This window comes from Channa argus, chromosome 19 (assembly GCF_033026475.1).
Source record: "Channa argus isolate prfri chromosome 19, Channa argus male v1.0, whole genome shotgun sequence".
Lineage (NCBI taxonomy): Eukaryota > Metazoa > Chordata > Actinopteri > Anabantiformes > Channidae > Channa > Channa argus.
The window spans coordinates 10,688,040-10,709,204 of record NC_090215.1 but is presented as its reverse complement, the minus strand read 5'-3'; the positions used below and the strand labels follow the sequence as shown (position 1 = coordinate 10,709,204).

The 21,165-nt window shown below is 39.7% G+C and overlaps 3 protein-coding genes across 12 annotated transcripts in view; 1 reads left to right on the top strand and 2 right to left on the bottom strand.

Moving 5' to 3' along the window:
* dok6 (docking protein 6) overlaps nucleotides 1-9,246 on the top strand; it is a 41,872-nt gene extending 32,626 nt beyond the window's left edge. For both annotated transcript variants that reach the window (XM_067486054.1, XM_067486055.1), the window contains 2 exons: nucleotides 688-793; nucleotides 6,435-9,246. In XM_067486054.1, coding sequence (XP_067342155.1) covers nucleotides 688-793; nucleotides 6,435-6,586 — 258 coding nt within the window. In that variant the 3' untranslated portion in view covers nucleotides 6,587-9,246. The remainder of the gene's footprint in view (nucleotides 1-687; nucleotides 794-6,434) is intronic.
* A 273-nt stretch (nucleotides 9,247-9,519) lies between these two features.
* Nucleotides 9,520-14,309, bottom strand: cd226 (CD226 molecule). Of its 3 annotated transcripts, none has more exons than XM_067486051.1 (6): nucleotides 14,064-14,309; nucleotides 13,025-13,348; nucleotides 12,451-12,831; nucleotides 11,762-11,864; nucleotides 11,488-11,545; nucleotides 9,520-10,851 (listed from the first exon to the last, which is right to left on the bottom strand). In XM_067486051.1, exons 1-6 carry the CDS (start codon nucleotides 14,125-14,127, stop codon nucleotides 10,717-10,719), a joined length of 1,065 nt encoding a protein of 354 aa, XP_067342152.1. In that variant the 5' UTR covers nucleotides 14,128-14,309; the 3' UTR covers nucleotides 9,520-10,716. The 3 variants fall into 3 exon arrangements, with proteins under 3 accessions (XP_067342152.1, XP_067342154.1, XP_067342153.1); XM_067486053.1 differs by having other exon boundaries at nucleotides 9,520-10,533; nucleotides 14,064-14,300; XM_067486052.1 differs by having other exon boundaries at nucleotides 9,520-9,789; nucleotides 14,064-14,298.
* Nucleotides 14,310-15,614: 1,305 nt separating this feature from the next.
* The window catches only part of rttn (rotatin), a 30,758-nt gene continuing 25,207 nt past the window's right edge, over nucleotides 15,615-21,165 (bottom strand). For 3 of the 7 annotated variants that reach the window (XM_067486044.1, XM_067486046.1, XM_067486045.1), the window contains 9 exons: nucleotides 20,956-21,061; nucleotides 20,637-20,734; nucleotides 20,340-20,417; nucleotides 19,675-19,801; nucleotides 17,473-17,666; nucleotides 16,951-17,224; nucleotides 16,250-16,353; nucleotides 15,878-15,947; nucleotides 15,615-15,769 (listed from right to left, as the gene is read on the bottom strand). In XM_067486044.1, the coding sequence (XP_067342145.1) occupies nucleotides 15,690-15,769; nucleotides 15,878-15,947; nucleotides 16,250-16,353; nucleotides 16,951-17,224; nucleotides 17,473-17,666; nucleotides 19,675-19,801; nucleotides 20,340-20,417; nucleotides 20,637-20,734; nucleotides 20,956-21,061 (1,131 nt within the window). In that variant the 3' untranslated portion in view covers nucleotides 15,615-15,689. Of the gene's footprint in view, nucleotides 15,770-15,877; nucleotides 15,948-16,249; nucleotides 16,354-16,950; nucleotides 17,225-17,428; nucleotides 17,667-19,674; nucleotides 19,802-20,339; nucleotides 20,418-20,636; nucleotides 20,735-20,955; nucleotides 21,062-21,165 lie in introns of those variants that run through there. The other 4 variants (XM_067486047.1, XM_067486049.1, XR_010911722.1 and 1 more) reach the window with 4 other exon arrangements.

The window sequence follows — 21,165 nt, the reverse complement described above, 5'->3', positions numbered from 1 at the left end:
AAACTCCTCAATATCTTGAAAAATGCAGACATTAAATTTTATTAGATCTTTTATCAGTGTTCGTGAAGCATATCTGGACTCGAGTCTCTCGGAGAAGTGCTGCCGTGGGCGAGGAGCCCTCTCCGACACCCCGTGGTCTTGGCCTCCGCTCCCTTCTTACATCACGCTCATCCATCCCTTCCTTCCTTCCTCCCTCTTTGCTATCATCTGTATTTTTTATTTATGTAGGCCTGCCTAGTGTTTGATGAGCCTTGACCATATGGCCCCGCTCTTGGACCCCCCCATTTGGGAAAACTTCCAAATGCACATTTACCCTCGGCTCTGTAAATCAGATGGGTATCTACACAAAACGGACTGCTGACATTTGCAGAGTAGTTGAAGTAGCGTAGCTACCACTAAGTAAATGTATATTTCTTCAGTAAAATATTGACATATGTCATACATATCATGTTGTCTGGCTTTAGTTTCACCCTTTAGGCAAAAATCTAAAACACATCATCCAGTGGCAAACACCATGATATAAGACGAATCCTCTCTTTCCCTCTGTCACCCACCAAACAGCTATTTAAAGTGGAGACTTGCCTTTTAACCGCACTACTTATTTATTGAAATACCCCGAGTTATTAGCCCTGTGGTGAGTAAGTGACTGAGAGTTACAAAAAGTGAATGACTGACTGTCTGTTTCAGATCCACTCCAGAGAGATGCTAACCAAGTCCATCTCCCTGCCGCGCAGCGCCTACTGGCAGCACATCACACGTCAGAACAGCGTGGGAGATCTCTACAGTTACCAAGGTACAGGCACAAGGTTATTAATTATCATTCACAAGTTGTTGCTGTTTCTTTACCTGCCTGTGTGAGTAGTCATGTGTGGGACACTTTGGAGAAGGTGAGGGACAGACAGGTGGAGAAACAGCAGAGAAATATATTGTGTCCTGCAATGATGAAAGGAAGAAAAGGAAAAATGGCACTTTACATTCAGTGACTCTCATTGCTCTGGAACAGGTATTATCCTGTGCCAGGAATTACAAAGTGAACTAAATGATCCTTCCTGTGTTTTTACATGCTTACGTTAGCTGTCACATACAATCAACTCAGCCAAGAAAACAAAAATATCTCCATCCATTTGTTATGGTCTCGGTCTCTATCACTGGACAAATGCCATGAAGTATTCACAAGAATAACCCTTCATATACAGAACTCTGACATACCATGAACTGCGTGTACATTTTGCTTTTTCCTTTTTTTAACTTTTTTTTCACTTTACCTTTTGTATATTTACAGTTTAATATAAGTGGAGTTTTCCCCTCTTAAATGTGCCATTTTTGTAATATTTCTCTTTCTAATTTGACATGGTCTTTTGGCCCAATCTTTGGAGCTTTGAGCTTTGATTTTCTGAACCTGTGAATGATTGACCTTCTTCACATGATTCACAAAAGGAAATTACATTTCTTTTACTAGAGGCAGGCTGCAACAACCATTTAAAAGGGCACAGATGTTTTTATTTGATGTCTTTTTTTATTTGTCATGTATCGGTTGTTGCATTTTAGGATGTTCATCACTTACTGATGTTATAATTGCTTTAGTGGAAAGATTTTTTTTTAATGCAAGTGAGGTTTAAAGGTAAAACAGTGGTTTCTTCTTAACATTCAGGCTCAGCACTGTTTGTCCTCTGTGTGCACTTAACATACATATACATGCGAGAACACATGTGCGTGCTAGTGTCTAGATGTAGACCAGAAGCAGAAAGGTGATTAGTGAGCTGATGAGATTACTCTCTGTTCATGGTATTAGTTGATTAATAGACTTATTGGAGGATTATGGGCCTTTTGGCTTTCACTGATAGAGCAAAACAGAAAGCCAAGCAAAGATGAAAGCTGCACTGACGTCACACTTCTCTTTAGAAAAGCTTTTTTTTTCATTACCATTTAATTGTGGCCTGATAAGCTTAAAAGCAAAATGTTCCAAATATTACCATGTTTTTATTCATACAGTATAACAGAGAAGCCTCCACCTAAGGGTCATTATTTATAGGCCCACTCTCTGTAAATTCTTCATTTAAACTCTTCTTTACCAAGCTTTGGTGAGCAGAGGAGCTTCTCTCTCATCCATCACTTTGGCATTTCCACTGCTCCTCCCACACTTTCTCCGTGTGTCTGTCCAATTTGGAACAACCTTCCACCTTCTTGTGCTTATACACATTCAGCACCGCCATTATCTGCGCTCATTTCCCATGAATAAATTGAATGCATCAGCGTGTTTGAGGACACAGCAAAAGGTCTCGTCAGACAAGGAGGAGGACAAGGTGATTCTGCGAGTGACAGGAGTTAAACTCTTGTTGGGACACGGGATGTTTGGACTGTGAAAGGCATGTCAGGAGAAGCTCGCCCACGTCAGGTGCTGGGGCTGCTTTTAACGTAGCAGCAGCCCGTTTTCAGATGACAATAGCCGTATACAGTAATTGCATCGATTCCTCGTTGGCGTGTGTTATGTGCTGCAGGAAACGAAGCGGTTCTCAACCTTTTTTGTGTGACGCACCACCACAGCTATGTCAGATAAACCCAAGTCCCCCTTCAGTGAAACCACACACCATGTTCCCAATGTTTATTTCAATTGGGTTTATCAGTTGATGTGACTATTGATCTATATATTGAAGTGGAAGATTTTCATACAGCTGTTAGTATCTGGTCCTTTTTGTCAAGTTTGAATTTGCTCTCTTAGCACCACCTCTTTCAGCCTTTCATAAATGTTCAACAGTTTAACTGTTTAAACTCTTTACCTACCGCTTTAGCATTTATTTAATTACTTCTAACATTTTTAACTATCTATACTGTTTTAGCACTTTCAATTAAATGTTCGAGCACTTTATCCGTTTAACTAAGAATTTACATTATTTGTTATTTTTAGCAAACCACTTGCTTGTTGTTTTTTATGCACAAACACTGGTGTTCAGGTGTTAAGCTTGTTTAGTATGTGAATACATTTTCATAAATCTTAGTTCTTGTTTAAACTAAAAAGTTTTTTCAAAGCGGTTGAGGTAATGCACAACCCATCCACATACACTGACAGATGCAAACACGGCCTTATCTGGGATCCAGAGTTTGTAACTGTGGAAGATGATCTGTATCCGAATAGACGTAAAGAATCAGGAATTTTGACCATGATGGCTGGCTGTGTTTGCTCTTTGGCTGTATCACTGTGTGCATGATGAATATCCAGTCAGCACAGTCAATTTGCTGAGTCATGCTCGGGTGGCTTTCAAATACCCTGCGGGGGCAGGGGAATAATTAAGTAACACACTTTCCTGTCCCGTTGAGGTTTATTCACCTATTTGTTTATTTCTTTGCCTCAGTTAGGGGACCTGGCAAGTGAACTACTGTAATTCCTTTTTATAATATGAATCATATCTGCTTTTAATTTAGCTGGAAATGTCTCAAAAATACATCCCCAAAGCCTTGTTTTCCATAATTGAAAGTAATAATTGTAAAATGTGTTGTGTTTAAAAGAAACTGAGGGATGTGGTGTAGAAAGCAATCACCGCGCTGTGTAGGCAATCACCTTTCTTATAAACCCTGAGACAGATTGTTTTAATCTCCAGAAACTATACACTAAGACAATGTAGCTACTTCATGCTGCCTCCTCTTCTACCCTCCTAATGTTATTCACTCTTTTGCATTTGAGTGGAACCGAGTTTTCTAATGCATCGAAATAAGTGCACTTTAAAGTTTTGGAGTAGAAAAAGCAAGGCGCCACGCCTGTTGGAAATGCCTGGAAATGGTTCAATTACTAACTCTAATATTGGAATGGAAGAGGGACGAGGATGCTTGTCTTTTTTCTTTTTTTTTTTCTTGGACCCTTTTTTATGTTTTTTTTTTATTCTTTTTTTTATTTTGTGCCTCTTTTCCCCCCACTCTCTCTCCATTTCGCTGTGTTTCACAGCTTAGTGATGTAGCATTAGCAATTCTAATGGAAATGAGCCCTGTTCTTACTTTGATCGGCTCGGAGTGATACGAGGGGATGTTACAGAAAGGGAGCAAGTATCAAAGACACAGAGACAAGATGATAGGAGAACGGGATGTGATAACGCTATCCGATCTGCAACAGGCACAATGGAATATAGTAGATGTAGATGCAAAATCTGAATGCCATGAAAAATTCATTTGACCAGGTAAAATGGAGTTCAAATGTTTTAGTGTCTTTCTGGTGGATGCTCGGGAATCTCGGTTAATCTCGGTCATAATTGTGCATATTCTGAAGGCAAAATGAAATAAACTAACCTAATCTTAAGTGTGAACTGAGCCAGTATATTGCTGCTCCTGCATGACTCCACGAAAGACTCGAAGCTGCATGTCAGCACTCTTGCATAATCTGGAGTTTGTGGTATAGGCACCCTCTCTTTCTCTGGTTACAGCTGTTACTAGGAAGCCATCTGGGTTATCGCACTGTGAGGGAAGGAAGGTGCTGAGGTGTGTGTGTCAGCATGCGCACATTAAAAGCTGCCTGTGTGTCTGGGGCCAGCATTGTACCTGTCGTTGTGTATGAGTGCCCTCCCTTCCTGTCCTGTCTGCTCTGGCCCAGCAGCTGCCACCCCAGGCCAGATAGGATGACATGACCTTCCGTAGTAATGAAAAGGCACTGACAAATCATTGTCTGCCTCTCATAGGAATAGGAGAAGAGAGGGTGATGCTGACACCATCCTCTTTCTCGCTGTGTTTTTCTTCTTCTTTTTTTGTGCCTACAGTCTACATTTGTGTCCCCTGTCCAAAAGCGTGGCACTCGTCAGGGCTCTGGCATCACACAACAAACACCCGTGTTTGTAACCAAGGAGATGATGAGATCTCCTTCGCTCTCTGTCTGCAGTGGGCTTCCTGCCTCTTTTTTTGTATTTTTTTTTTTTTTCCTGAACCCAAATTGGCCTCGGTTGAGGAGAGGGATTGTCTTGGCAAAGAAGTGAAAAAGATATGCCTAGTTGCGCACCAGTTAGTTCAGCAATCTATTAAGTACAGCAGTGAGGGGAGAAAAAAACTGTTCCCCCCCCCCCCCACCTTTTTTTTTTAACCTGCAGTGTTTTTTTAGAACATGGACTGAGCCCGGTGCTCTGGCCTTATTTCATTTTTCTTTGTTCCAGGGAGTGGTGGCAAGGACTTGCAGGCAGAGGTGTGTGTGTCTGTGTGTGTCTGTGTGTGCGTGTGTGAATGACTCACCTGTTATGGTTGGTACTGTTTTGGTCTCATCCTCCCACCCACACCTGCCCCTCTGTGCTTCCTGCTGCAAGCTGTTCCCTTAACTCACACAGGAAAATGCTCTGTTTTTCCCTCTCAGTGTCTTTCTCTACTTTTGCATCAGTTTTCTTCACATTATTATTTTTTTTAAACCAGACTCCATTATCTCTCTCTGTGCCTCTGACATGCACTCGTACCTCCACTTGACATTGATTGCCCTGCTGACAGGGTCATGTTTTATATTCCAAGTTGTGGTGCGTCTCATGGTCTGAGCCCCCCATTCCCTTTATTGGCAGCATGACTGGCACCAATGGCTAAACACACAGCTGAGAAAGTGTGTGTGTGTGTGTGTGTATGTGTGTGTGTGTGTTTCCACTATTATTCTGAATGATTTGCACAGCTTAAAATCACATTTGCCAATAAGTATTTGAGCACCAACAGCAGCAGAGCAAATTATCTGTTTGTCAATTTTGTCAGTATAGCCAGGAAGAAAACAAAGTCAAATTTTAATTTGGTAATCAAATTTTAGTTAACCTCTGTAGGCTTATTGATTTAAAATGTATGAAATATCTCAATGCAGCAACTTCTCCTAGATGGCTAGATGAGTAGGTACCATATATAATAGGAGGAGTTGATTACAGTATTGTTTAGGGTTTTGCATCTCCTGAAATATGGCCTTTTCCTCTGTGGTCAGTGCATGATCAGCAGCCCACCAGCCACTTTATCATCAACCTACTTCAGCATGCACATCTCCAAACAGCATCCTAATAAATTATTAATGGCCTCACTGTTGCACAGAGCATCCCTCCGCCCACAAGCATCCATTACCCCCTTACAGTGCAGTTAACCAATATGAACTTCAGAACAAATTGCTCCAATTAATTAAAATTAATGTGGAGACAGAGAAAGTAGGGATTGAAAAGACAGCAGTCAGTCTGTAAAGATGAGGCAGTGACATGAGGTTGTTTCTCTTACTGTTGCAAAACTTAAGGCGTATAACTGTAATCAGAAAGTTTTAAAAGACCATTTTACCTAAATACAAAAAGCTAGAAATATTTTTGTAATCCTCATTTCCTTCTAAAGTCACCAGCATCAACAGAACCTAAGCAACATGTTCAAACAGGACATACGATGGGAGGTAAATGTTGTGTTTCGTTCCTCTGAACAAGCTGTTCCACTGACTCTTTCTTTGCTTCTTTTTTTTTTTGCCACAGAAACTGGCCTGACAATGACTTTTATCCCCCGAGCACAGACATTCTCCAGCTTTTTGTCTGATGAGCCAGAAGAAGAGAGGCAGCACCAGGAAGTGGCACCATCGCCCCTTAGTGGCTGTGAATCCAGTTGCAGCCTGAGACCCCTTCAATGACAGAGAATTGCGGAACCAAAACTGGACACTTGACCCACTATTGTAGAGAGGATGTAGAAATATGTATAGTGACTTGTGTAATATATAATTTCCTTGTGATACATAAACTATAGAGTCAACTGTAGAGCGAGTGCAGTACACGGAGAGTTGTCTTGACAAGAATGATGTCCTTTTTTTTCCTATGTTGTTTGACAGCAGCAGTAGCGTCAAAGATTGCACCAATATTTCTTTATGTAGTTTTAAAGTGTTTTATGTTGTCATTTTGCTGTTAAAACAAGCATGAACCCACTTTCTGAAATCATCGTACTGAACCTTACAAGCAGTTCAAAGGACTAAACTGAGATCTGCTGTGAAACAGTCGTAAGAAAGGATTTATTTCCCAAAATGATCAAAATCACATACAGCTCATTGCACTAATGTGCAGCTTCAGCAACGATTACAAAGAAGTTCCGCCATTTTTGACACCTAATCTACACACACATTATTTCCCAAGAATGTAAAATTGATCAATGCTTTAACACAAAACCCACTTGATTCTGATGCCAATGATGAATCAGCACAAACCTAATTTGTTAGTCACCAAAAAGGAACAAAAAAAGTTTCAGAACTGTGCTTCAAAGGTATAGAAGTGGACTGTCACTCCTGCCTTGACTAGCAGAGCAATTTGACTTTAATAGCTTCCTCCCTCTTCTCCAGGCTCATATGCAGGATTTGATAACTAGCAGCGAATGGAGAGAGACGCTGGTGACTCAGTGGGGTTAGTTAGGCCAGGCAGAAGTTACTTTGGTGAGCTCAGCCCTTGAAATTTGTTTATAGAAAACGTTTTTTGACGGCTTTATTTCCTCTTGTAATGCCACTACAGAAGCGAGAGAGGTTGTGGCTGACGTGTTTTATTTATACTCCATGGTGTCATTCACAGTTACTCACATCACTTTCAGTAGTGTTTTTCTGCTTTCTTGGTCACTGTTAGAAAAGAAGATTGATTTCAATCTTGTCTTAGCTTAACACAAATAATTCAATTGATTTTAAATGTGTTACTATCCACCCAAATTGCAGCTGTCAAACCACAATGTCATTTTTCAGTTTAATTTAGTGCGTAGTTAGTGCAGATTAGCTAATAACATACACTGACTACACGACATCTTCGTATCGTACTTGCCAAGAAAAAAAGTGCATTTCCCAACATGATTCTGTCTGTTACGACAAATTAATGTTTACCTCATGTTTTAAAACACCTGTTTCGTACTGTAAATGATCTTTTTAACGGTTTACAGTCCTCAAACATTCTTCCATTGGCCATTGTCACTAAAATAGCCAAAAGCAGCTGAAATCACTTATATATAGCATGTGAGTGAAAGGTATCACTGAAAGAGGGACCGCTGTGATCATTTTCTCCAGTGAGAAGTGCCTTCAACGCAGAGTGTAAGAGTTGCTGTGATCTTTAAAGCGATGTCTTCTGGGCTACGGTAGCTCTTCAAAACATGATGACAAGGTTCAAGTGGATCTCGTACACTGCAGGTCCAGCTGTGAAATGCCATGTCGTACTGGTGACAAAAGCTAATCATATTTTCCAGAAAGTGGACTATGGCCCAACACTTACTTGTGACCCTGTTTATATTTTTATGCTTTTTACACCAAATATAAATGACTACCAAAACAACACTCTTGCGGTGGTGGTCTTTGACAGTAACTAATGCGCCCGGATGCGTCACCTAATAAGGAAACTAGTCTGACTGTGTGTCGCATGATAGCAGAAGCTACACAGCAGCAATGAATGTGGTCTGTGGTACTGTTATCTGCTGTATGGACAGATGTGAACAGTGATGGGTCTCAGCTTTTCAGTCACCCGAGAGGCATTTTAAACCCAAGTGTAAACGGGGTCAGTGATTCATCTTTTCAAATACCTGCAGTAAATGCCTGTGCTTATTGGAGCATCTTCAAGAAATGTATGAATCTTTCAAATCCACCAATTAGAGTATCGCTGAAATAAAAGGATTTTATGTCATTCTGAGACATGGGCTCAAATCCCATATGTTTTTGGTGTTGCTGATGTTTATTTTTATAGAAATACTGTCCATACTTGAATACAGAGAACTGGATATAAAACTTCATGCACTTATTTTGTGACTTTGTTTAATATTTTAAGAGAACTGAACCTTCTTATCAACGTGAGCCTCAAAGTGCTCAGTTTGGGCTACAGTTTTGTGCTAGTTGGTCAAGTGTGGTTGATACCTGGAGTGCTGAGCTGAGCTACATAATATGACTGGAGAAAAAAAAAATTGTCAGCAACATGTATCATTTGTGATTTAGTTAGGTTTTTTTTGTAGCCATTTACTTGTAGTATGACATGCCATCATACTTGTTTCTATGATTGTGTTTGTGTTCTGTTATTGTCAGGTTACATGTTACTAGCACTTTGAATACACTGAGTGTAGGAATACAGTTTTACTAAATGTACATATGTAATGTTTTTGATGATTAAAAAGGGTAATAAATTGAATGTTCTATCATGCGCTTGTGTTTTTCTTGAAGTTCCATGTATGGCTGGATGCATTTACTTCCTCTATTTGTCTCTTCAGTCTCACTACGTCCAGTCAGAAGATGCATAACCCTCCGCATAACCACCTTTTGGTCCTGATCACACAAACCAGCTTTTACAACTATAAAACAAAAATGTGGCTTTTTGAATGGAATAACTAAAATACACATGATTGGGAGTTGTAGAGGAATTAATAGGCACTTTTAGTTTCATTTGAAGAGACACGCCAGCTTTTCACATTCTGTCTATAACATAAAACATCTTATCTCAAGTAGTAAGTAAACCACTGTGGATCATTGGATACATAGAAGAAGTTTTCAATCTGCACTTATTCTGTTGTTTCAGTTTCCTCTTATCACGCTCCTGCACACCAGGAAATAAGTGAGGAACCAGCTATTACGCAGTCTTTTATTTTTACCATATGAAGCCATTAACAGTCACACACATCAGTTTCAGTAATGCTAGTCACACAAACAGTATAACAACAATCATACGCAAATTTACAGTTGCAGAATCTACTGTTGTGTCAGGAACAGCAAGACGATGAAAGGAATGTATAAAACTTGTTATTCCCAACTATATTGTCCTTTTAAGTTCCACATATCTCTTGTTTTCTAGCGGAAAAGCCGCATATCCATTACTGCTTCTGCCACTGCCTCCATTTCTATGGAGATAAATTATTCACATTAAACATAGACAACAGAGAGCCTAACAGCAGTAGTATAAACTTTAAATATTGATTTACAACAAGTAAATCAAGTTTAGAAAATATAAAAATAATAAATAGAACTTGCGAAAATTGTGACAGTTTATCATAGTTTTTTTTTTTTTTTAGCAGACTTTTATAACAAAGAAAAATAAAATAAAAACATTTATCAATAAACAGGAGATCCACTGAGCTATAAACTAAAGCACAAGATTAGCTAATTAGAGTTTAGCTTTCATAATAAGAGTGTGTGGTAACCAGAATGCAGCCATCCCAGACAGAAAGCCCTTTGGGGAAAGGAACAGTCTCAAGTGATGGTACAGTGCTGAGCGACTGCTTTTCTTTTCCGTTAGATGATTAGACACTATTGTCAAGCTTTGAATGCAAACCAGGAGGGATGAAAGTAAAAGGAGAGCAATTACACAGGCTTTTGTCAATCGTTTTACTCGGGGGTTAGGGAAGTGAAAAGAATGATTATACAGGCTTTTGTCTGCTCTTTCTGCTTGACAGTTACTGTCAAACATTGTTTTGCCCAAAACAAATATTTTCTCAACAGTAATTATGCAGTACATACCACATTTAATTAGAGGGAGCAAGGCTGGACCCAAACAAAGCTGTCAGCTCTCTGAGACTTACACAACCACCAGCTTGTTAACTCATTTCAAACCCCAGTATGAGTTTTAATTAGTGTCAGTGTTATCCCTGCAACACATTAAAAATTCAAATAAATAACCGTAATCAGTTGTCAGTATACTTTTGGCAATGTCATTTTTGCTCTTATACACATGAATCTGCTTTGTTGGTGGAAAGCTGAGGGCACACTGACAGCTGGGACAGATGAGAGCTTCACATTCACATTCAGCACTGTATCATATTTATGTAGGCTCATTTATCATGAGGCTGATGTCTGGCTTGGTGTGATCGCACAGTCGGTAGGTTAGCGTACACAGGGCAGTTTCTAATCTGCCTGGACTTCTTTTTAACCCTGGGACACATGGGGATGTTCTCATAGAAGTTTGGCTGTTGATATGTGGTAAAGTCAATTAGTATTTAAGGGGTTAGACAAGGACATATGGCGTGTGAAAATGTAATAGCTTATAGTGCAGCAGCTTGGCAATGAATAATAAAAAGTCCCACTAAATGGGGTTTAAAGCCTCTAAATCTGAAATATGTTTTGACAGCAAAAAATGTCATTGTCACACAGCTGTTAAAAAAATCATTAAAAGTAAAAGACATTTTATTCAATATAAATTTACTCAGTGTAATTACGTATTACATGTTTTTGTTTAAAAATAGACAGACTATAAGGGAAATATCGGTACTGCTACAAGGTAGAATTAAAATACAATATTACATTTTAAACAAATTGAAATTGTTTTTCTGAATTTGTATTAAATTTTGACAAGCTGCTGTATTTAAGCTATTATACACTGTTGTTGCAAAGCAGCATTAATTAATTCCAGAAGAATAAATGACATTTGAAGACCTGATCTAATCTGACAAAAAAACGTTCAGATTAGAAGATCAATAATCAGATTAATACGAATGTGCAATGCTACTGTAATTAAGAGCATGTCTGATGAGAAGGTAGGGGAGTGTCTTAAAAGTGTCAAAGGTAAACATAAAAGTGGATATAACTAAAAAAGCAATGCTTACCTGTCTCTGAGATGGGTGAAGTTTGACTCTGTACTCCTCTCTCATGCTCTTCTTCCTTCTGGAGACAAAAATAACCAAACTTTAGTCCTGAAGATGCTAAACAATCACTAAAGCTCTGCATTCATTTCCATCACCGTACAAGACCTTTTAAGCAGGAAATATCAAGACACGCTCTCTGTGTGGTTGCATACCTGGCTAATAAATTCTGATAACAAAGATTAATTTCAGAGGGTTGTTAACTAAAGATGCATGAAAACATTGTTTGGGATCTTACCTGTGCCTCACTGCTAGTGTGATGATGGCAATGAGTAGAACAAAGCAAGCTGCTCCAGCCCCGATGTAAATATACATCATGAACAGAGACAGGCTGATTCCAGCTGTTTAGAAAATGAGAGAAAATCATGAAAAAAACTGCAGTAGTAGAGATTAAAAGACATGTGGAAAGAGATGGGGGCATGACATGACATCAGCACAACAGTCTGGTTTTATTAGCAAAAATAGTAAATACATTTTTTTCAGACTTGCTACAAGACTCAGTTGCGTCAGGTTAATGTGCACTTGCAGCGTGCAGGAGCAAACTCTTAGATACACAACCACACACGCAGAATTCACAGCCTGTGCTTTTGTGGCTTCAGCAGGTGTTTTTCAAAAGCCCACAGTATTGTGTTTGATAATGTGTCAACGTTACACTGCTTTATCATATTCATTACGAGAGAGGATTATGAATCATACACGTACAGTCCCTCTGGGAAATATTCACACCTCTGCTCTTTTTGCCACATTTCTAGGCACTGAATTAAATGTTAATGGATTAGGGGATTTCACTTTGTGAGATCTAATAAATTTTCAAAACAATTCTAAAAATATGTTTTCAGCTTGTCAATCTGTGTTAAAAGTACATTACAGGTGAAGGGGGTTGAATACCCTCTGAAGCCCCTGTACACAGCAGCATGACCTTTGTACCTGGAGCGGAGATTGTGAGCAGCACGGTGGTGGTCTGCTCCCCTGCATCTGTGCTGAATCTACAGCGGTAGAAACCACCATCTTCCTGCTCCACACCGTTCAGACGCAGACTGACATCCAGGATGTCGCCACAGCTGACCGTGCCCCTCTCACTGTAGTCCTCACGCACCAGGCCCCCGTCCACCTTCTTACACACTCCGATAATGAACGAGCGTTGGCCATGTGGTATTCTTTCCAAAATCACCTGGTAAACTGTACCATTGGTCTTGTGGTTACAGCCGATGGTCACGTTGTCGTTCTGCTCTGCTACCAGCTCCATGTCTGCCACGATCATCTTTGGGGCGGAGGCCTCTGTGGTATTGTCTTCCTCTGGGGGTTCATCTGTAAACGCAGGAAGGCGGAGGACACAAAGGGAGTAACTTGTCAATAAAACATTTTTATTGACAGCAGCGGGGGTGTATTCTTGTAAGGCAGCTCAAAATTTCCACCTCCTTTTTGGATCTGGAAATAAAAGTTATGTCCAGATAAACACTTAGAGTTATTTGATAGTCAAATTTGATGTTAACTGCTTTACCTAAATCATCCACCTGAATGTTTCTGGTCCAGGGTCCTTGAGGAAAGGTCTGAACAGAGCACTGGTACATCCCGATGTCCTCATGAGTAACGTTTCTAATGGAAATACTTCCATCCATGGGTGCGGCCCTCAGGAAGTCTATCCTCTCCTGGTAACGGGGAGAAAAGGACGTGCCATACTCTGGATGGAAAACAGCTATTGGATCCCTTTTTGGCTCTTTGATCCAGGACACCATGCTGAGGTTGCCGTCCCAGGGGCACAAACAGTTAAGAACCATGTTTTCCTCCAGACGAACTATAACGGCCTCTTTGAGCTGCACAGAGACTGGACAGAGGGTTTTTCTGTTCATGTATCTGCATTTTGACAACGTCTAGAAATCATAAAACCTTTTCCAAAACGATACTTATTCGCATAGATGTTTCCAAAAAAAATAAAAATCAAGTTTTTAAACAACAAATTATCAATTGTTTATAGTTATATCTCAATGTTTAACTGTTCAGAAATCCTCCATTTATAATTTATAATAATTTACACCTATGCAGCACTAAAGGCTCAGTTTTCCCTCTAAGCTTCTCTAGCTGAAGATTACCACAACCATTCACAGCTTTGAAGCCATCTCTTGGGTAATGGTAATTAGGCAAATTTGAGCCAGTACACACAAACAACACTGACAATAGTCAGTGATCAGGCTTCCAAGTTTCCAAAGCCTTTTATCCGAGCTGAATGACAACTGATTTCAAGTCCAGTGATGCCCTTGGGAGAGTACTGGCAGGTTTAGAATATTGTCTCAAAGTACTGCAAATCTCACATGATCTTCTACTTGTATCTTTTCACCCAATTTAAATGAAAAGGAAATGTGTAACTAAGAATCTTTCCTTTTAAACACAGTCAAGTAAATAAAAATCAAATACAACATCAAGAGCATCCTGAAACAATATGGTGAGCCTAACTTTCAATGACAGTTACAATAATTATGTGACTCATTGTCTTTCATGAAAAGTAATTATTAAACACTTTTAAAAAATATTCAACTCCATACCTTTGAGAAAAAGGAGAGAGAGGAGTACCACAAAGTACCAGTGGTCCTTTTGTACAGCTTGCATCTTGCCCCACTGTGGGAGAATGAAAGCTGCATTGATGAGACGGGTGAAGAGACAACCGAGCTGCACTTCCTGCTAGCTCTCTGTCTACAGAGAAATACTCGAGCTACTAGGGCTCACTTCTTGGTCGCCCACTGTCAGCTTGTTCTACACAGAGAGCCACTGTATCACAAGGAGTGGGTAACTGCATAATGCTGCATAGTGGGATCCATACTGAAGGTGTCTAAATTATGTGAAATCTTGCATACTGGCAAATATAAATACATGGTCGATAATCCATTTGAATTTTGAAAAAAAATTAAATTTAGTGTATAAGAAGTTTGATTTAATTCTTTCCAACTATAGCAAATGGTAAATGGTAAATAGTCGCTTATATAGCGCTTTTATCCAAAGCGCTTTACAATATTGATTCCCATTCACCCATTTACACACACACTCACACACCGATGCTGGAGGCTGCCATGCAAGGTGCTCACCTGACCACAAAATTTAGGCATCACCTGATACTGATGCTTACATTTTTCAGCTGTTTCAGACACGGTGAATTGTAGCCAACTCGCCACTGAAACCAAAAGTTTCATAGCTGTGGTTAAAATTAGTGGTACTATCCTCTTGGTGTTTGCAAAAACAAACAAAAAAAATATCTTAATCTAGGTTATAGTGTTAAGCGAATGTTAGTATGCTTTCTAACTTGCTGAATTACATGTAAATACGTAAAACCTTGTAAAAATCAACACTGTTGCATTTTCACTGAACAGCAGGCAGCTGCAAGCAATTAAGGTTAAAGGTTAAAGCACCACTGTTCACAAAGAGGCTCTGAGATATTGTTGTGGCTTAGCTAAATATTTGAAGTTGCATCTAATGCATAAAGAATTTTCACCTCAAGTCAGATCTCCAATTATCATATAACACATCTTAAGTATTTAAATTACAAGTCCCCAATTTTAATATTTAATTAAATGTTATGTTCTGACTCCACTGAATCATACTTTGGATTGATCTTCACAAATGTATTATCATGTATGAGTACTGACAGTTAAGTTCTGCTGTTTTCATTATCCTGAATGTTCTCATATTAAATCATAACTTAATTTATACCTAAAAATGGGAGCCACTTGCATCTGACAAGTATGTGTTCACTCCTAAAAAGGTCTATACTATAAAACGATCTGCATTAGTGCAGGTTTGGCTTTAAGGAATTGCTCTGACAATAGTTCCAGATAAATTTAAGCCAAAAACTGGACTAAAGTCAAACTACATCAGCATTCTAATGTATAGCTCTACATATGAAAACAGGTTCCTGTCCTAACATCATGATTCTGCTAATCTTGTAGTTTCCTGTAAACGTGTGGTGTCACAAACTAACCCAAGGTGGGATCCTGTGAGGACTCTTGACACTACCACAAGTCTTTTACAAACTAAAACTGCTCTAACAAAACGAAAGCATGTCTACATTGTTAGACTAAAATCAGAGCGTATAAGACGACATGGAATATCTGTGACTTTTAATATCAAAATTGACTAGGGTTTGATAGAAAACATGGTACAAAACAACATAAATACAATCAGTTATTTAACAGCTGAGAAAGATTTTCAAGGCACTTCAACAGGTAGTTAGTCATAGGCTTCTGCTTGTTCGCTGCATCTGCAATTTATTGAGAGAAAAAAAAAATCTGTAATAACAGGACATGTAATCATAACGATCAGACTAGTTACAGAACAAATTTTCACTCATCAAAGTGAATAAATGTACCTTTCTTAGAGATGGAATGTGCCTCCTCAATTCTCAATCGGACAGATGGACACTTCAAAGTAGTCTTGGCCTTTAAGGGGAAATACGAAAGCCAGATTAGGAAGAGTTGTATTGACAAATGTGAAAAGGTCTGCAGTAGAGTTCATAATTTTACTTTAGAATCGGTAAATAAAAAGGCTGATCATGTGTTGGTGAAAATACAATGAAGATATATGGCAGATTTATTTGTGTAGCAGGCACAGCTCCAGTTAGACTGAAGACACGGCAGAATTTAATTTGACACATATCACTAGTAAACTCTACAGTAGCCAGTAAATGCAGTCACCTAAATTAATTTTTTATGCTTTGGCAAATGCGTGTGTGTGTGTGTACCCTCTGATTGTTATGAAGCAATGACCAAAGTGCAGAAGCTCCCATGCAGCGGTTTTCTGTGTCTTTACTTTCCAGACAGCTGAACAGTACCGTCATGGCTTTGTCTGGGGGGTGAACAAAAAAAATAAAATGTCATTTCACTTGATCTTAATAATTCAGTGTCCCAATACAGTCACTATCTGGGTATCATTCCCATACATCACACATTTAGAAACTACAATATGTCCATCTAAAACATTTCTTGTAAAATGATTCATGCACCATATGCACAACATACAGGAAATGTGATCTTTCCACAGGAAACAAAATAAAATTACATGAGATATTCCACCCACCTCTGCCCACAACTCCCACCTGCAGCTTGCACTGCATAAGGGGGGATACAGTCTGTCTTGTAGTGTTTGCAACTTCCTCCCCCTTCACTTAGAATCATCTTCCTACATCTGCAGCACTTTCCTAACTACAATGTATTCAGAGTTTCTATTTAATTGTCTTTAAGTTGTTTGTTCTAGTTCTAAATCTAGCCTCTGCAGAAAACATTTAGATTTTTATGAGGAAAAAGAAACCAGCTCAAACTGTCAGCAACATATTTTTGATAGATCTCATCAGGGCTATTGACACCGAAAAAGAAAAGGACATCCTTCAATTCCTCATACGCCTGCACGAGATTAGTAATTTTACGCCCTATTTCCCTTTCATACCATTGGCAATGATGTGCGGCTTGTTGGCAGGGCAGAAGCAGAGGTTGTGAAGGGTGAGCAATGCCTTTCGCCGGTGAGGTGCCAGGTCTGCCAGCAGTTCCAGTGCTCCAGTCACCTTAAGCACACTGTGCTGGCCATCCTCTGTGAATGAAAGACTGACCAGCAACTTCAGCCAAATGCCCAGTAAGCTCCCACCACCACTGCCCAAAGATGTGGCTTTTCCACTGCCCATCTTAGGCACTGACACACACAGGAAGGCTTGCAGGAAATTATGCTGAGAATGACAAAAAAAGAAGGTAGACAAGGGACATTTGATCATGTTTTGGATTCATGTGAACAGATTATTAGAGACCAATTAATATAAGATCTACTGCACTGGTTTAGATAAGATTTGGTACAGTGCAAGAGAAGCTCATTTTTCCAACGCTGTATGTCTACATTAAATCAGCAAATATGATCACTAAGTTTTCATCCTTACTTTGACTTAGTTATGAGACACTTGTTGCGTGCAGTGCGCCTCACCTTTTGCAGGAGACCTCTGCAGTCGCGCGACATAGTGAGGTTGGCCAAAACAGAGAAGGCAAGCTTCTGAATGGGGCTGTTGTCTGGGGCAACTCCTGAGGCCAGTTTCATGACCAAGTGCATCAGAGAGCCACTAGAGGAACCTTTAGATCCTGGTGCAACACCAGGTCCACTACCGCATACAGAACTGCATGCTGGGAAAGAGGAGCTTATTAAAATGTACTCCAGTACAACTTGGCCATAATAATAAGGACAAACCATAATGTCCTCAGTAATTTAGCAGCCTAAAGCTTTTTTTAATCTTAACCACCTGTACATTATCTTCACTATTCCCGGCTGTCACTGAGTGAGAAAACAGCAATTATAGACAACGGTTAAACACAATGATATCTTTGTGCGGCTAATTCAATATTCAAAAACTTTTATTAATCTTAACTTTATTCATTATCAATGCAAGGTAACAAACTGTTCACCCTTATAATTTAGCATTCTAATGGCGTTTCTTCCAAACAAAAGTGCAAAAAATATTATTATTGGATTAAGCTTAGACTTACAATTACCAACACCCAAGCAGTGACTTCATTCAACTTAATTGGGAAGTGTTAGTCAAAACAGTGAACATCTTTGTTATCCATCTGGAAGCTGCATGCTGTATTTCACTCCTACCTGCTCTTACCAGCCAGTTGTATCCAGAAAGGTCAAACATAAACACAGTGAGACACTGCTCTTCTTCTTGCTGGAACTTTCTGTTTATCGTAAAGCTGGCTAGCTGGCCAGACAGCAACTCTAGCAGCCACAAAAAATAAGACTGACCTCTTGGGCTGCATGGTTGTCTGCCCAATATAACAAAACATCTCCACACGCACAGCTCAGTTTGATGTAAGAGCTGTCTGGTAAAAATAAAAATGATGAAGATATGTGCAAGCCTTATATGCTAGGTGAGCAAAAACGATTAGTAGAGGCTGGAAAACAGTCCTCTTAAAACAGTGTTTACACTAAAATCTGTTTAGTCTTTTAACTGACTTTTAATTTTCATTCACATTAAAAGCTTACTGCCTGACTGACCACTAATGTTTTAACCTCGGACCTGAGGGAAAATATTTAGTGCTAGCCTATGGCTAAAATCTATTCTACTACAAGCCCAATCATTCCCACTGCTGCATAAAATCAACCACGCAACATATAGGAATAATCAGTGTAGAACAAAACTTTTTGCATGTGAGTGGGAGTAATTTTCCATGCTGTTACTAAAATATCTGTAGAAATGTTAGGTGTGGAGGAAAACACCAATCTGACAAGAACTAGCAGTGCAAACAAAGCCTTGAATGAAGGAGGTAGACTGAAGATGAAACATTCAGTAGAAACGTAGCAGTCTCAGGAGACAAATGGTAGCCTGAGGGTGGATGGTGTAATACTAAGCCTGGCTGCATGCAGCCTGAACACAACCTGCTGTTCAGTTAACCTTTAGGGAAATACTGTGCCCAACTTCACTGATTTCTGGTGCTTCACAGCTTGAGCTTATGGGGGGTCTAAAGCGAATGAGTTTAGATCAGAGCACATGCCCCTGCTGAGGAACCGGTGCCAATCAAACAGCTACACATACAGACACATAAATAGACACACAGTACTGCACATGAAACTTCCTCTTTCTCAACTGATAAAACAGATTTCTGTTGCACAGTTGCATATGCATGCCCACTCAAACTGGCCCAAGTTATCACGAGCAGTTTATCAAAGTTAAGTTTTCTTACTCTTACCTTCCTATAAATCTCCCCTTTTCGCTGCGCAAAAGGCGTTTTTCTTTAAATCTTTTGCTGCTCTCACTTCCAAAAACATGACTCTTACGACATTTGTATGACAGGAAAACCAAGGTGTTCAAAATAACATGATGCTCTGTGACTACCCACATCATGTCAGCTTTGAATACAACTGCTATACATACAGTCAGGATCTGGGGATCAAGCTCCATGTCTGTCTGACACTGTGCCCATTGTGACTGACAGGCAAGCAGGCTCTGGTCTTATACAGTAACACACAATGTAGTTCAGTGGTCACTGAAGAGGACAATGGGGCTCTTAGTGCAAAGTGTGTGTGACTCAGTCAGATTGCTAAATGCAGACAGAGGCATTGGGCAGGCACACACCAGGCACAGTGCCTGCACAAACACACACACACAGACAAAACAGACACACACATACAGACCTGTGGTGCAGTTGGCTGTATAGACACACAGAAGCTCCAGCACTGCCTCCATGGTGGGGTTGTCCAAAAGCAACCAAGGCCAAAGAGCATAAAGTGCCAGTGTTATGCGAGCATCTGTGGCCACCACCTACACACAAATACAGATGCATATACACATACCCACACACAGCACGTGAATAGTTAAAGAGTGGCTTAAATAATATACTGAACATTAGAGAAAGCCTGATTTAAACAATAGCACAGTTATCAGTAATCAAATATTTTCAGAAATGGGTATTAAGTCTAAGGTGTTGGGGCGGCAGTGAGTGGCCGCCCACCAATCATAGGGTCAGAGGTTCGCGGCCCGCTCTTCCTGACCACATCTCGAAGTGTCCCTGGGCAAGACACCGAACCCCCAACAGCCCATCCTCATTCCCAGCCATGCGTTGGCGGTATTTAGTCTAAGATAACCCCCAGTGACTGAAAGGCCACTCAGAAAACAAAAACCAGCTAATAATTTCTATAAGCAATATAATTACATGGTTTAAGAAACCAAACTTGCTGAGATATTAGCAGGTCCATGCAGATTTTAGCAAATCTCATTTACATGCACAGCATTGGCACACTGAGGTTCAATTAAAATGCAATTAGCAGTGGGGAATTAAAAGGCAGACACAGAGGCTCACTTTGCATTCATCGTTGCAGTAAAGAGCACCTCGCAGGATCTCCACAGTCAACTTAACTTGCTTTAAATAGCCCTCTTCCTGATAGAATAGAAAGACAAAACAAAAAGCAGTCTCTTTAATAGGCCCAAGTAAAAAGAAAAACCTATGATTGCACCTTTACTGTTCATAAACAGTGACTCCATTTTTATAATATTTATTCAGAGAGCATTCATGTTGAGTTAAGATATATCCAATGGAAAAAACATAGGGCAACAGAAAAACTGTTAGGCTGGAAATTTCCAGACAGTCTCTGTTCACCTTTTTGCGGTGTGAAGCTTTGCTGGGCCGGACTGACTCCAGGTGCAGCTGAGAGTGAGCCTGCTTCAACTCTTCCACACAGCTGTCGATTAACCCACCTAAAACACAAGACATTTAGTCGCTATGAATAGAACGAAGTGATCCAAATAAAGTTTTTATTAAGCTCAACTAGATTGAAGATTGAAGTTATACATCATAATTGGAAGAAAGTATGCAACTTAAGACATTAGTTGAGTAACATAATTCAGATAAATTAATTTTTAATTAAAAAGGAGAACTTTTAACTTGTCTTACGGTTGCCTGAGACTTCAGCAGTTACCTTTGGATGCATGATTTTGAGCTGTGGGACTGCACGTTAGGAGTGTCATCAGAGCTCTGGCCGTTAACTTCTTTAAAGGGTCTTGAAATGTCCTTTTCTCAAAACTCTGGTATCAAAAGTCAAAGACAACCAATGTTCATAAATACCATCAAAGCTTTTCCACAAGCACATACATTAGGCTGCATATCATGTGCCTCAATCTTCCTCTAC